The following is a 17,512-nucleotide window of genomic DNA, read 5'->3' as shown; positions in this document are numbered from 1 at the left end:
TGTTTGTCAAATTTGACAAGAGTCTTAAAAAGATGTGAGGAGACTAATCTAGTGCTTAATAGGGAAAAATGCCATTTTATGGTAATTGAAGGTATTGTTCTGGGTCATAAAGTCTCCAAGAAGGGTCTTGAGGTGGATCGGGCTAAGACTTCAATCATTGAGCAGTTACCACCGCCCACTAATGTGAAGGCTGTGAGAAGTTTCTTAGGGCATGCTGGCTTCTATCGTTGGTTTATTAAGGACTTCTCTAAAATTTCAAAGCATTTATCTCACCTCCTTGAAAAAGACACTCCTTTCAAATTCAATGAAGATTGTACAAAGGCTTTTGAAGAGCTTAAGAGTCGATTAATTTCAGCTCCCATCATTGTGGCTCCTAATTGGTCACTACCATTTGAAGTTATGTGTGATGCAAGTGACTATGTTGTTGGAGCTATTCTTGGACAAAGGCATGAGAAGATTTTTCATCCTATCTACTATGCAAGCAAGACTTTAGCTGGAGCACAGTAAATTACTCAACTACTCAAAAAGAAATGCTTGCTATTGTTTTTGCTTTTGAGAAGTTTAGAGTTTATCTAATAGGTGCTAAGGTTGTAGTTCACACTGATCATGCTGCTATTAGATATCTTTTAACTAAAAAGGACTCTAAACCTAGGCTCATTAGATGGGTTTTGTTGTTATAAGAATTTAATGTGAAAATTGTTGATAGGAAAGGAACTGAAAATCAAGTTGTTGATCACTTGTCTAGACTTATGCATAATTCTAGTTGTGATACTAATATATTGATTGTTGAAAATTTTCCTGATGAGCATTTGTTTACTGTTAGCACATGTGATTTGCCATGGTATGTGGATATTGTTAATTATCTTGCATGTAGAGTGTTACCTCCTCATTTGAAGACTTTTCAAAAGAAAAAATTCTTGCATGATGTTAACTTTTACATTTGGGAAGAACCATTTTTGTTGAAAAGATGTGCTGATTTGATCATTAGAAAATGTGTTCCTGAAATAGAACAAGAAGCCATTTTACATGCATGCCATGCATCTTCATATGGGGGACATTATGGGGGGCAAAGGACCGCATCTAAAGTTCTTGAATCTGGATTTTTTTGGCCTTCTTTATTTAAAGATGCTCACCATTTTGTTACCAAGTGTGATAGATGTCAAAGGACAGGTAATATTTCAAGGCGACATGAGATGCCTCAATCTGGAATTTTAGAAGTGGACCTTCTTCAAGAGGCAATCAATATATACTTGTTGCTATGAAGTATGTGAGCAAGTGGGCAGAAGCTATGGCTTGTCAATCTAATGATGGCAATACTGTGATTCAGTTCTTGAAGAAGAACATCTTTACAAGGTTTGGCACTCCTACAGCTATTATCACTGATGAGGGAACTCATTTCAACAACAAGCAATTCAAAGCTCTCTTGTCAAAATATGGAGTTCACCATCAGATGTCTCTTGCTTATCATCCACAAACCAATGGCCTTTATGAGCTAACCAATAGATAGATCAAGCGGATACTTGAGAAGACAGTGGGATCTACTAGAAAAATTGGTCGGACAAGCTAGATGACGCTCTTTGGGCATATCATACTGCTTTTCAGACTCCAATTGGGATGTCCCCTTATCGCTTGGTATTTGGTAAAGCTTGCCACTTGCCTCTTGAGTTGGAACAAAAGGCTTAGTGGGCAATTAAACAACTGAATATGGATTCTAAGCAAGCTGGTGCCTCAAGGATTTTGCAATTGAATGAGTTAGAAGAGTTTAGATACCACACTTTGAAAGTGCCAATTTATATAAAGAGAGGACTAAGCGATGGCATGACCAACATATCTTGCATCGAACTTTTGAGCCAGGACAACTAGTTCTTCTTTTCAATTCTAAACTAAGTTTGTTTCCTGGGAAGTTGAAATCTCGATGGTCGGGTCCTTTCAAGGTGATTTTTGTTGCACCATATGGAGCTGTGGAAGTTAAGGATGAGAAGTCCGGGGATCAATTTAGAGTGAATGGTCAAAGACTGAAACATTACTGTGGGGGTGAGGTGGACAGGCAGACAACTGTTCACCATTTCTCTCAGCTTCCTTGATTTATTTGCAAATTCTTCTTAATTCTTTTTACTTTTATCTTGTGTGTTGTTTGGTTTTGTCTTCTTTGATAGTGTATTACTTTATTTTTCTTGTAGGATGTTCAGTCTTGGGGTGTTGAATTGTTTGAGCAAGTCAAGTTGAAGCAAAGCACAAATTAAAGTAGAGCATGGACAAGTTATTTTCAGGGAGATCTCTAAACTCAAAATTTTTCATTATCTATTTTGGATTATGTGAATTTTGTGGTTGAATAATTGTGGATTGGATGTGTTTGATGAGGTTGAATGCAATTTCTTTAGGATTTTGATTTTGGTTTTGTGTTTTGTGTGTTACTATTTGGGTTGTTCATAGTGAGGAGATATGATTTTGCTAGCTGTGAAATTTGTGTGCAAATGTTGTGACATCTCATTGTGTGTACAAATGAATGTTGCAGCATTTTTGCATTCGGGTAGCTCCAGGTTGGGTCTCGAGAGCAATAATGCCGCGACAATGCTTTAGTGTGTTGTGAGAATGTTGCAACATTTTTGCATTCGGGTAGTTCCAGATTGGTCCCGAGAGCAATAATGCTGCAACACTCTTGCAGCTTAATGTTATGATGCTACGACATTATTGGTCTCGGGACAAAGTTTGGCAAGAAGCTACTGTTACAGTGAATAATAATAAAATATATATATTTATATATTTTAATTTCTTTTAATTCAAAATTTAAAAATTATATTTTTTAAAAAAATTTACAATTTTTTTCTTTTTTCAGTTCAAGTTTCAAATTTTAAAAAAAATTCTAATTTTAGTTATTTTAATTAATTACCATATAAAAAAATTAAGGTTAAATTGAATTCAGTTTTTTTTTTCTCTTATCTAATTTTCTTGCAATTAAAAAAAATAAAGAAAAACTGGTGCCTTTTATTTGATTTTTTTATTTAATATTTTTTTATGTGTTAAAAAAAATGTTCAGCTGTGTTTTCGAACCCTATTCTTTCTTTTTCAATTCCTCCTTCTTCTTCACTTTGCTGATCACTGCTCACCGCCGCACACACCTCACAGCCACTTTCATCACCACCGTGCATCTGCCAGCTTCCATCTCCCGTCACGCCGTGAGCTGCATTGCTCCTCTGCTGCAGAGTCTTCTTCTTCTTCTTCAGCTTTATGGTGGCTATTTTTTTCAGCTGTGAATCACCACCTTTCTCCATCGTCTAGCACCGCCGTTTGTAGCTCTCCTTCTTTTATTTAGAAATCTTGCCTCTCTATCTTCGTTTATTTCCTCCATTCTCTGCTTTATCTTTTCCTCCATTGCATCCACCTCAGCCTATTAGCTATTTTCTTTACCACTGTGAATCCGTCAGCTTTCATTTTCTGCCTAGCCGTGAGTTACACAGCTCCTCTACCACAGTAAAGCATCCCTTTCTTCTTCGCTATTCTTCACTGTGTTTTTTTTTTACACCATCAGCGTCGTATCCCACATGATGAGAGGGAAAATAGCAAGAAAACACTAGAGAGAGATGAGAGAGAATTTAGAGAAGGGAAAAACAAATCACATCATCCACACCCCTCTCACAGGCACTCCAGCCCCTTACATAACGTCCCTACTCTTTTAACTTCACTTAGTTTCCACATGATCTTCCTAGAACAGTTACTATGTTCCAACACCAAAGGGCTCTCATTCTCCATACATGTAGAATCATTGGCGTCCTCTATTATCAGCCCATTGTTAGTAGTAGCCCAACTACCCTTTTGTGATATTTCAGGTCCATATGTCAAGATATCCTCCCCTACGAGCTGGACCTTATCCTCAAGGTCAAAGGAAGGAAAATTAGGCTTGAGGGTAGCATCATCCTCCTACATGGCATCCGAAATTCCATCCCAGTAGATCAAAACTTGGGGGACCTACTTTGCATCTCTGCGAATAAAGTATGAATCTAACACTTTCTAACGGTGCTAAAATAGGTCCTTTTGGTTTAGTCAACAATGATAATAAAAGATACGAGTCTATAAAAGTTCCAAAGCATCGCTTCAATAGTGAAACATAGAAGATAAGGTTTAGTCAGGCATGAAGGGGTAACTCGAGACAATAAGCCATAAACCCAATTTGTTGTAGAATCTTAAAAGGTCCAAATTACTTCATGCTAAGTTTCTAGTGACGATGTAGAATGATAGAATGCTAACAGTACAGTTATAGCTTGACTAAGACCAAATCACTAACTTTGATCAGCATATTTATTCATACATGCCTTGATGACAACCATAATGAGTGAGTATTGGTGAGCCAATGTCAAAGCAGTTATAAAGTCCATCACAACAGAGTCCCAAATCAAAGAAGGGACTAGTAATGGGTTGAGTAATCCTGTTGGTGACATTTGGGCTATCTTCCCATGTTGGCATGTCAAGTATTGTCGAACAAAAAGTTAAACATCTTTTCTCATAGAAGGCCAACATAAGTTGGCTGCCAACTTATGAAACATGCGTGGCACACTAGCATGACCTCCAAGAAGCGAGAAGTGAAACTCCTGTAATATTCACTGCATTAGATCTTTATCTTCATGTGGTACTACAACAAGATCAACGAAGTACAAAACATCTTTATGAACACTATAGCCAAGCATATCCTTAGGATTTAGTTCCACAAATGACACTATTTGTTGTAAGCGTTTAGAGCAACAACTCACCTCGACAATGACATCAAATAAAGGTGATTGAAATAGTTAGATAGACATATAAGTGACTCGTGATAAAGATTTGTGGCTAAGTTGGTCTTCCCTAGTCTATACTCAATTGTGAAATGTTATCCTAAAAGCTTAGGGAGATACGAGGCTTGTTCAGGGGTTTGTAAATCTGTTTATCCAAATGCTTTAGACTTTCTTGATTAGTCTTGATTACAAAAGAGTGACCGAATAAGTGGTGGCAGAACTTAGCAATAGCCTAAGTAATTGTGTCACACCCCAAAACTCATGGTATGACTGGTATGAAATATGAGGTGAACTCATAATTCCATAAGCCTTTATTAGCTAGAGGTTAAGTTAAAATATTGATATAAAAGTTATGTAATAATAAAATTCATAAAGTCTTAAATATTTTATAGAAATTTTAATAGAGTCTTCCCTATAATTTGGACCTTAAATTTTTTTTTTTTACAATGGCATAACCTATCAACCAATCCAACCAAGGAGACTAGCTTCACACTAGCAAATTACATATCAACAAAATGAAACTAAGATATAACTATAATATACGTGAAGCACTAAGTTAAAATTACATAAAACAATACATTTACATTAAAATAACCAGAACATGCTACCACTATCTAAAAAGCGATACTGCCCCTCAATGATTAGCAGACAAAGGTCATCTACAATATTTGAGACTAAAAAAATTTTTAGTGAGTAGCGTTTTAATTTAGATTATAAATCATAATTAATTATAGATAAAATGTGATAGGTAATAACTAATAAGTTTGGTTTAAACAAATCAAGAGAATAATGAAACTTATTTTAATTAATAATGAATGATAAGTTTGCTCAATAGTATAACCATAAAAGTAACAATAGCATTAAAACCAGATAAGTTTATCAAAAATTTCCTATGAAATATATATATGTATATATATATATATATATATGTATGTATGTATGTATGTGTGTGTATATATATATATATAAGATTTCAAATAATGGTGTAATTAAGAAAAATTCCTTTAAAGAAACTAATACAAAAATGATAAGTTTTAAATCTAATATAAGAGGGCTTCATCAGAATGAATAACAAGCGTGGACACACAGTTCATGAGGGTAAATAACCAATCAAGCATGGACACGCAGTCCACAAGGATAAGTAACCAACAAGCATGACTTAAAATCACAAAATAATCAAGCGCGGCTATAAGCCACGAACAAGCACAGTCATAAGCCATGAAACAAGCGCAGCATGAAGCCCACAAAATAAGCATAAGTACAATGCTCATAAATATCCATCCTTCCATTCCATGTGCGTTGGCCTGCGCACAGGACTAGCACATCATACAAGAACCCTACTAGTTAGATGTACTATGGCGTACCAAGGGCTAACGAAATTACTATTAACATCTAGCTATCTGAACTCAATCTCTATAATAAAAATCAAATGTGCATAGAGCAAGAAAGAAATTTTAAAGTTTTTATCTTCAACCATGCTATTTGATTATTAATTCCCACTGCTCAAATTCATTTTTCAAATTAAACATGAAATTAAATAATTAAACTGCAATAACATAAATTATTGGTAAAATCAAGACATGATAATCAATAAAACAATTATTATAAAAAATTTGAATTGAAAAGGATATTAATATAATTTACAAGGGAATAATATTAAAATTCAAATAAAGAAATTTTATAAAAAATTATTAAAAATTTATTTGGAACGCTATCCATTCACCTGAAAGTTTTTAAGAATTCTAAAGCTTGACCCTCAAATTTTCACTTACTTCATTGATGCTCTAAATAATCTAGCATGTAATCCAACAATCCTTCTGTTGTTACGATTTCCCTTCTTATAATAAGCAAACAAAATTTACATCCAAGTTCTTCAATAACTCTTTAAATTTTTTATTAACCCCCCAATAACTTCTATCAAGTAGTTCAACAATGCTTGATAGTATTCAATTTCAGCCACAAATACAACCTTTATTCCAACTTAACAAAATCATAATTACCAAATAGTTTAACAATTTTCCTATAAGTGATACACGATTTCAATAAATAGTTCTCAACCTTACAACTTATATATGTAAAGACATATAATTCTTCAAGTTGCATTTATAATTCCTCTATGCTCTAATATGAAAATTAAATAGTCATATCTCCTTCAAAGTTCATCTTCAAATACCTTAAAACATAATATAAACCAAATCATAAGCAACTTCATAATTTGCAAATAATAATTTAGATAGCACTGTTTTCGTTTGAGTTTCAAGTATACTTTAGCTAATTAAACTGTTTGATAAATCTTAATTTATTCTTATATCTCCTTATAACTCATCCATAATTATAAACCATAACAAATCATGTCAATTATTCTTATACTTCCTTTAAACGTAATAAAGTATTATATAAAAATCCTATGAAATCTGTGCTCCTAATTGGTATCTTAAAATTTCAACTATTAGCTCAAGCCACTACTTAGGTACATTCCTTCAAGCTATATTATGACAATTTAGCATCATTCTCTCAAGCATTTCTACGAACATCTCCAACGCATTCATCACAGTTCAGTTCACAATAAGCATTCAACCAATTTAACCAACTACCAACATTAATTCCATCATCAATATCCAGCTTAACATCAAAATAAAATGGTGTATAGTATCAAGCAAAACAGCACCTTAATCTCACAAGTAAATCGCAACAGCAAGAGTGAAGAAGAGAGCAGAACCATCGACTAGAAGAGGAAAGAAATCAAACTTACCACACGCACACACGCGATGCCAGCAACAGAGGAAGAAGAATAGATAAAACTGAACACGCAAGCACGCACCACCGATAGCCACTCACGTTGACGCAGAGTAGAAAACAGTGACTGAAGAAGGAAATTCAGCAACCCAAATGCCTTAATTGTAGCTGAATCTTAACGGAGAGGAGAGTAGCAGACAAACCCACAGTGGCGACGAGGTACAAGTTGACAACGAGCAAAGGAAACTCAAACGAAACAGCAGTGCCATCACTATAATCAGCACGTGAACGACGCTCTGTCATCACAAAACGGCAAGGAAATGAAGAGTAGATTCAGCCAACCAATCTGTGAGAAACGGACGAACAACAGAAGGAGAGGAAGTGAACAACTTTCCGGCGAGGAGAAGACATGCACGCTAATGGCAAAGCTAACGTCGGTGCAACGGGAAGAGAAGAAAACAGAGAACGAATGCGAACGCTCTCTCACTCTGTTCTGCAAATCCAACCGACGAAGGGGAAGAGAAATTTAAATAAAGAGGACCATGGAAAAATTACAGAACAAGACCAAACTTTTGGAAAAAATTACATAATATACCCCGCCAAATTTTTATTACTGCTATTATAATATTTTATTATTTATCTATTTATTTATTGCACAAAAGGAAGGGGCTCTTTAATGCTTTCTCTATATAAAGAAAATAAATTAATCTTTAGTTTAAATAAGATTTGAATTTTAGACCTTTGTACAAATAGCTAATGCAAATTTTATTATTATAACTAAAATAATTAAATAAAATTTTAATAGGAAAGGAAAATTATTTAATATAAATTTTTGGGTCATTATGAATTACATATAATTCGCACACATAAGCCGACTCAGCTTGCATTCGGGGACAAATCTGCTTGGAGAAGTAGGCAACAGGACGACCATCCTAACTAAGCACTGCTCCGATTGCACAACCTGATGCATCTGTTTCAACCACAAACGGTTCAGTAAAGTTTGGCAATGCCAAAACAGGGGTTTGTAGCAGAGCTTGTTTGAGATTCTTAAAGGCTGTCTCTGCTCCTGTACTCCAGAGGAAGCCATCATGTTGTAACAGCTTAGTCAATGGACTAGCAACCTTAGCATACTACAGGATGAAGAGTCGATAATATCCAGTGAGCCCTAAGAACCCACGCAATTGTGAAACTAACTGAGGTACTAGCCACTGTTGAACAGTCGCAACCTTCATTGGGTCCATAGCTACCCCTTGAGTAGACACAATGTGCCCAAGGTACTCTACTTGAAGATCAAAGGCACACTTTGATTTCTTAGCAAATAGATGGTGCTCAACCAGTTGCTACATTACTTGTTCCAAATGAACCAAATACTGGGGCCATGACGCACAATACGCCAATATATTATAAAAAAAGATCATTACAAATTTATGTAAACAAGGTTTGAAAACAGAGTTCATTAATGCTTGGAAAGTAGCACGGGCATTGGTCAAGCTAAAAGGCATCAGACGCCATTCATACAATCCTTGTTGTGTTCAGAATGCTGTTTTGTCCATCTCATTAGAGTGCATTCAAACCTGGTGGTAACTGGCACAAAGAACCAATTTTGAAAAATATACAGAGCCACCAAATTCATCTAGATGTTCATCTACAGTGGGCATCGAAAATGTATCCTTCGCTGTGACTTCGTTTAAAGCTCTGTAATCAACACATAGTCGCCATGACCCATCCTTCTTTTTAACAAGAATTATTAGACCAAAAAATAGGCTGGTGCTAGGTTGTACAAACTCATCTCGAATCAATTCATCGACCATCTTTTCAATCTCAGCTTTCTGGATATAAAGGTATCACTAAGGATGAACTTTCACTGGTCTTGTGCCCTGTTGGAGAGTAATTCGATGATCACAATCCCGTGTGGGTCGTAACCTGTGGGGAGTCTCAAACACTGAGTTGTATTTATCCAATAACCCTTCCAGATCATGAGGAAGGTTCTCAAAAGGGATCAACTTATCACCCTCTTTGACCCTCATGAGTTACAGAAAGAATATTGAGACAACAGCCCAACATCCTAAAGACAGTGGAAAAGATGATCCTGTGCTTGGGTGCACAGAATTTTCATTAGTCCAATTAGTGTTATAAGTTGGCCTTGATCCAAAAATTTAATGGTAGCATTACTATAGTCTGCCGTATGGGGCCCGAGAGTTGCCAACCAAAAGGACTTAATAACGACATTTGAGCCTGCAACCTCCAACACAAAGGCAAAAATGTTGATGAGATGTCCATTGATATAGATAGGTTAAGTTATGTACCAGGCCTAATCCATTCATGATGTGTCCATTGCCTACTAACACCCGCATGGGCCTGATGGGTTCCACCTGTAGGCGTAAATGAGTAACAATTCTTGGGTGTATGTAACTGTCAGAGCTGCCACCGTCGAGCAACACTTGAACCCTTGTTCCTATAATATTGCCATTAAAGCATATAGTCAAATTGCAGCCAACTCCATTTTACGCTTGGAAGGAAATGTGGTGAAATATGGCCTCAACTTTTTTAGGATTTTCTGATGCTGGAATGGGTGGGGGTTCTGGGTCATCTGGTTCATCTTCATTTTGAATCCACATAAATTGTTAATTGGCACACTTGTGGCTTGGGGAAAACTTCTCATCACATGCATGACATTGGCCCTTTTCTCGCCTAATTTGCATCTCAGTTGGAGTAATCTTACGAACCTGTGGTAAGGGAGGTGGTTGAGGAGTAGGGAGAAAAGGTGGGTGAGCTAAGGGTTTTGAAGGATTTTGACCCACGAGAGGCGTAGGGCTCACTATAGAGATAGGTCATACTGCTAAAGATTGTGGTCCTGACAATCCAAATAAACCACCCTTGCCCTTCGTGTTCGTTGGACGTGGTGCAAACTTATCATTAAAGAGTCTGGCATACCCCATTGCTTGCAAAAGATTGGATGGCAACCGTGCCAATACTTCATGTCGTAATTCCGGCTTAAGTCCCCCTACAAAGCAGTCAAGTAATGAGTCCTCTGAGATCCCTTCGATTCGGTTAGCCAGAGCTAAGAATTGTTGGTGACATCCCTCGAAACTATTAATTTTGTATAAGTTTGAATAGTTGCGCATGCAAATGTTCAAATTGTGACAGCCTGAATCGAGTCTCGATTTCTCGAGTTAAGCTCTACCATGTAGTAATGCGATTTGAACATGGCAACATTTGAAACCATGATACAGCTATCCCATCCATATGCACGGAAGCAACGATGACTTGTTGTGGGGTCAACAGCTCATAAAAAGTAAAATACTGTTCTGCCTGGAAAATCTGACGATGGGGATCAGTGCCGTCAAGCCTTGGGAAATCTACATTTATCTGCCTCTGTTGGAAGTTAGTTCCAAAAGACTCCCCTCTCAAGCTCGAGTTTCCTCCTCCAAACAACTGTCCCTTATCAATGTTGTCCATCATATGCATCAAAGCCTCCATGCTGCTTTCCATTTTATCCATTTGGGGGTTTGGTACTCTACTGAGTGCTTCCATAGTGAACTCGATCAGGTTGCTCGTCAAGTTAGGATGACGTATAAGGTCACCCAATGCGGTCTCCAAGCGCTCCAGACGAGTTTGACTAGCATTCTCTATCCGTTCAACACACTCACGCAAGCTCTGCATATCCTCGCTAAAACTTTGCATGTCATTCTGCAACTCACGCAAACGAGTATTTTCAGCCATGATATATCAACACCTCTCAACGAAAACACCTTTGTCACAACTTAAACAAGAAAGTGCAAATATGAAGAGATTCAACACGTTCCAGGTATTATTTATGCAGTTCACGATACAAGAATAAAGCAATACAGAGCGAAAATAGCAAGAAAACACTAGAGAGAGATGAGAGAGAATTCAGAGAAGGGAGAAACAAATCACATCATCCACACCTTCTCACAGGCACTCCAGCCCCTTACATAACATCCTACTCCTTAGCTTCCCTCAATTTCCACATGATCTTCCCGGAACGGTACTACATCGCAGCACCAGTGACGGATCGAGAAAAATTTATTAGAGGGGGCAAATTTTATACTAAATATAAATATTAATTATTTTGAAGAAAATATAATTCTAAATATTAATAAAAATAATATATAAATAAAATTTATGATAATTTTAAAAATATATATTTGTCATTTGCATCATAAATTTATTTTTATAATAAATATGAGCAAAAAATATTTTTAAATACGTATGCTTGATAATTTTAAAGAGAGTGTGGAGCAATTAATTTTTTATGGGGGGCAACAATAATTTTAAAGGCGAGCAAGTGTAATTTTAACTAAGATAAAATTTTTATTTTTCTAGTGAGGGCAATTGCCCCCTCGTAGAGATACGTCTTCCGCAGCACCAAAGGGCTCTCATTCTCCACAGGAGGAGAATCATTGGCGTCCTCTATCATCAACCCATCATTGGTAGTAGCCCAACTATCCTTTTGTGATATGTCAGGCCCATGTGTCACATGGCACAATGATTCTTTGATCTTTGTGATCAGGATGCATGCATGTGATACGTATGATTGGCTTGTGAATGATGATGAACCTTCCCAGCTTCGCAGGTGAAGCAAGCAAAGACCAAAAAACCTAATACGTCCCCTCGTCCAGCAGGGGCACCAATATTAGATTGCTACTTGCCAGGTTAGGTGGTAGGAAAAACAGAGGCTGCTCGGATAAACCACCTTAAGCGGTTTCTTTTTTCTGGAACACACAAGTCAACCAAACAAACAGCCACGTTTCTTCAATATTAGATGGCTAGTGGATAAGAATAATATAATGTCTCGGCAAGTCAAATCACAAGAGCGGCTCTTAGGAACAGTCTTCTTTGGCTGCCGCAAGTGCTTCACAACTCGTCCATGGAGACACGGTAAAATGGCGAACTTAGTATAAGATGACCTTCACGGCTCGGAGTTCTGGATCATCAGACGGTTCCTCTCGAATGTTCTCTGTGAAGATCTCTTGGCTTGGTTCTCCTTAAATCCTCTAATAATGTTTCTTTCCATGTTAATTTCCAATGATGCTATTGCTTTTAGTTTATGTTATTATTTTGGAACTTACCTCCGTACTCTTAGTTTTAAAGTAATAAATTGACATGCTTACCCAAAAGAAAAAAGAAAACCACTTTCCTTCACCTTCACCTCTCGTTAATTATTAATATGTTCGGTCAACAATTAGTTATCCTAACAACAATGTTAGCTCTCTCACTTGGCTCAGTTGGAAGAGTTTTGAGTCCTAGTGCTAATATGTTTGTTCATATTTATAAGTAAATTAAACTTTCATTGCAAATTACTTTTTTTTTTGCTCTCCATTGAATATTAAAAAAATATATATTGTTAAAGCATGTATATTTAATAGGGATAAAGTTAAAATTTTTTAAATTTTTAGATAGAGTTAATGAATTTTAAGATTTTTTTAATTATGATAAAACATACTTGAAATGACTTATAAATAAAATGAGAGTAGTATGTGTTCTTAATGCCAAAATAAGATAAAAATATTCATTTTAAACCTTGAAGGATAAGATCGAATATGCTGCTGGAAAAAGGAAGAGGAGGCGTTGACAACTTGAAATCACTATTATTAATTTTAGATTCTTTTCTAAAACAAAATTATTAAAAAAATTTAATGTTTCTTTTGATGTTATTAAAAAATTATTATTATCTTTTAAACAATTATACTGGAAAATTATTATAGCTTCATTTAAAAAAAAGTAATAATTAAAATTGGAAATTTTATCTTTTACAATTATTTATAAAACTTATAAAATTTCTGTCATTATTTTTTAAGACAAAAATTGACTTTATTATGATTCTACACAGACGAAAAATAATAAAAGTAATTACTCCCTTTGCTCCTAGATATAGAAGGTCATTAGGAAATTTGTGTTCTTTTATTTTCTATAGTTAGATTTGTAAATGATGTATAAGCTATGTTTATCACTTATCATACTCCAATGTAGATTAAAAAAGATATATATTATGATAACAAACACATATTTTAGGTTAAATAACTAATTTCTTTAACACCAAAATATATAAATGATAATTAGATCTCTCAAAATATTATAATTCCTCTCAAATCCTTGAGTACCTTTCTGACATTATGATTTTAGGTTAAAGGACTAAATTGTCTCTTTTTGAAAATAACTAGTCTCAATTACAAATTTTGTCTAAACAATTACAACTTTTATTTTGTGAATTAAAAAAATTAAACAAGAAATCACAACTTTCCATATGAATTTGTTTTTATCATTGAAGTCCAAATTTTGAAAATAACAAGTTACAATTTTTAGTCTATGAATTATAAATATTAAACAAAAAATCACAACTTTTCACATAAAATTCTTTTATCATTGAAATTTAAGTTTTGAAAATAACTAATCACAACTTGTGTTTAAGTAATCACAAATTTTATTCTAAGAATAGCAACTTTCCACATATAATTTCTTTATCATTGAAGTCTAAATTCTGAAAATAACTAGTCACAATTTTTTTTAAGCAATCACAAATTTTAGTTTTTATTCTATAAATCACAAATATTAAATAAGAAATCACAACTGCCAATGTGAAAATTTTTAAACAAGGGGCAATTTAGTCATTTAACCTAAAATTATTAATGTCAAAAAGATACCTAGGGATATGAGAGGAATTATGACATTTCAAAGGGATTTGATTGTCATTTATATATTTTGATGGGATTTCAATGTCATTTTTCCTATTTAGAATTGCAGAAATAAAATTGGGAAGAGAGAAGCAACGGTAACTTTAAATTCTAAAAATCTTCCGAACTTGTAAGACCGCAATTGACCAAAGTTTAAAGCATGTGCCAATATTTTCTGAACATGAGGGAAGGCTAAAACTTATGATGGGATCTCCCAATTGTGTAAATTATCTATCAATGAAAGGCTGCCTAAAAAGGTATGATAAGATAAACAATAAAAAAGGTAATAGATTGCCAAGTAAGGTAAGGGAGATGTGAAGGGCAAGTGTTGAAAATGAATAAGACCAGGCTACCACGTAATCAGAGAACGAAATGTTTTGAGTTTTGACATCCCAATTTGGCTTTCATCTTTCCATCTACTTATCCGTATCAGTTGGTACCTAATTAATGTAACTAATGGATATACATCCATAAGATTCAAACTGTTGACTTTAAAATTAATGAATGTGATCTTGTCAATGAATTCATACATATATAAGTTGATGATTGTTATTTATTTAACTTTTTTTAGAAAAATTTGCCTCTTATTATAATAAAAAAAAATAAAAGAACCGACTTTCCTTCCACTTGGTTGTCTACTTGTATCTTATAAATATAGGTATTATTAATTAATTGACTAAAAAATTGATGAAAGAGCACTATTTCCAACGAAAGCTCGTGCTAGTTAATTAAATGTTTTGGACTCTTGTGTTTGATGACTCCGCATCGAAGATTATGTGTGGAATGCTCTTTCCGACTAGCATAGTCCCATTTCCAACTGGCATAGTCCCATTTTTTCTTAAATTTTATAGTTGTTAGATATACATCATTTAATAATATATTTTTTCTCACCAGTATTTAATAGAGACAAAAAAGAAAAAATTATGATAAAAATTTAACTACTAAACTTATAAATTGAATAAAAAAAATTCTTCTTTCTCTACTTTATAATATGACTAGAGGGAGTATATTGTTATAAATGACACCAGTGATGAACTGGCTTTAATTTGTTATAATTGAAATCAGAGATGAACTGCCTTCTTAGGTTTTTCTTCTTTGTTATTTATTACAATTTGTACTTTATTTTATGGTTATTATGATTTTATTATTATTGGTCAATAATTTTTATTATCTTTCAGAGCTGCCAGGCACTCCAAATCTACACGTGACTTTGGATGTGAAGTCATTAAACACCCCAGTCCAAAACATTTGATTAGATAACTACAAGCTTTCGTTATTCATAATTTTTTTTGATCAAAATGATAATATAATTTCTATTAGCGACTTGTCAACTAGAGACAGTTAACGTACATCTTCTGCGTGTCTACATCAGGCATCACATACCAAATATATAAAACAAACTTCTTGTGTATACAATGAATTTGATCAATCTAAGGGAATACGTAAGAAATCATGTTGGGGATGGATCAAGAGTGAAACTCAAGTTTTTACCAAATGTATAGCTCTATAAAAAGGGATATAAGTTGTTTCAGCTCCTCACCCCCATCAGTACAATCACAAACTAAACAAATGGCTCTCAGAGTTGCATCGTCTTCTTTTCTTTTTCTACTCTCACTGCTCATCAGCTTTGTTGCAATCGCTAAATCTGATGTGAGTAATTACTCTCTCTTCTCATGATCCATCATTAGTTTCACCAATTGTACGTAAGCTTCTATTCTACATAGTTTCACCATTTGTACTAATGATCCATCATTAGTTCTCCAATAGTTGTGCGCATATGTGTGTTTTTTAATTCTTAATATTCGTCGAAATGGGACTTCATGCATGCATATATGTAAAACCATCAGTGCAGGTACATTGTGAGAGTGAAGACAGGAGATCGCAAAGATGCAGGAACGGACTCCATGATCAGCCTCAGGTTATCATCTCCTAGCAATAGCTTTACCGTCAACAACCTCCGAGATTGGGGCATCATGGGACCTGGTCATGATTACTTTGAGCGAGGCAACCTCGATGTGTTCAGCGGCACGGGTCCTTGCCTCGGCGTTTGCGCCATCACCGTCACGTCCAATGGCGAAGGAAACAAGCCAGGATGGTACTTGGATTACGTGGAAGTCACTTCCACTGGGCCCAAGGTAGCTTTCGTGGTGAACCAGTGGCTAGCTCTTGATGAATGGCCATATCATCTCTATGCCAGCGTGAACTTATGCTCCCGCGCCCAGCTAATCAAGATGGCATCAGATCAGGATTCTTGAGTTTGACTGCGCTCTCTCTACTGTGAGACCATGCTAAATTTCTGAAATCTCAATATGTATTCGGCTTTTGTTGGTGTGTTGTGTTTTATGTAATGTATACTAAAATCTGAATATGTATTTGGCTTTTGTTGGTGTGTTGTGTTTTATGTAATGTACGTATGTCTTTGTCGTGTGTCCCTTCACTTCAATAATAGCGTGCCCTCGTGGTGCAAGCTTGTCTAGCTAGCTACTTGGCCTCCACCAATCAGATGGCGGGCGACTTGTTTAATTTCTTCACGTATGCGAACTGGCTTTACAAACGCTATATCTATCACACAGAATATATCGTACTCGTTCCCTAGGATCAATTTCGGATTTCATGCGGAGTAGTTTCACAGCAAGCTAGAGATCTCTAATCTGTCTTTCTCTAGTATCCTTTACAATGTCTCGATTTTTCAATTTTATTTTTCAATTTTCTTTGTATCATTAGTTTTTACATGAGACATTTCAATATCTTGAAGTCTGAAACAATAAAGTTTGTTATTTTTTATGATTTCCTTAACAAATATCACAATTACACCCTTTTATTTTTTAAAATATCATACTAAAATAAAAAAATTTACTGTTATGAAACTCCAATATATCAAAATATTTTTTATTTTATCTAAAATTTAATAATAAAAAAATAAAATTGAAGAATTGGGACATCACAAATGATATCAGAAAAAAAGAACATTAAAGTCCTTAGCCTATTTACACTATAAAAAAAATAATTTTTGACGGTAACTTTAATTTGTCGTCAATAAAAATTCACCAAAACTATACTTTTGGTGATGATAATTAAATATCTTTGGCAACAAAAATTAAATGCCTTGTGCCACCAAAAGTATGGTAAAGTCACTGTCAAAAGTATTTTTATAAAAAATAATTTATATAATTACTTTTGGTAATAACATTTGTCTTCAGTAAAAGTATTTTTAAAAAATGAAATATAATTTTAAATTATATGAAATAATTTATAAAGTTATGATTTAAATTATTAAAAAATTTATTTTGAATTATTTTAAAATTTTAAAATTAA

General features: G+C 34.6%; 1 protein-coding gene across 1 annotated transcript; it reads left to right on the top strand.

Annotated features, from left to right (window-relative positions):
* The first annotated feature begins 15,691 nt into the window (after nucleotides 1-15,691).
* Nucleotides 15,692-16,673, top strand: LOC129284542 (PLAT domain-containing protein 3-like). The gene is made up of 2 exons (XM_054920058.1): nucleotides 15,692-15,847; nucleotides 16,045-16,673. The coding sequence occupies exons 1-2, from the start codon at nucleotides 15,692-15,694 to the stop codon at nucleotides 16,450-16,452; spliced, it is 564 nt and encodes a 187-aa protein (XP_054776033.1). The 3' UTR covers nucleotides 16,453-16,673.
* The last annotated feature ends 839 nt before the right edge of the window (nucleotides 16,674-17,512 follow it).

This window comes from Prosopis cineraria, unplaced genomic scaffold, assembly GCF_029017545.1.
Source record: "Prosopis cineraria cultivar Desert tree isolate PC_DT_omini unplaced genomic scaffold, ASM2901754v1 PC10, whole genome shotgun sequence".
Classification (NCBI taxonomy): domain Eukaryota; kingdom Viridiplantae; phylum Streptophyta; class Magnoliopsida; order Fabales; family Fabaceae; genus Prosopis; species Prosopis cineraria.
Note: the sequence above shows the minus strand (reverse complement) of the source record. Positions and strands in the feature narration are given on the sequence as shown.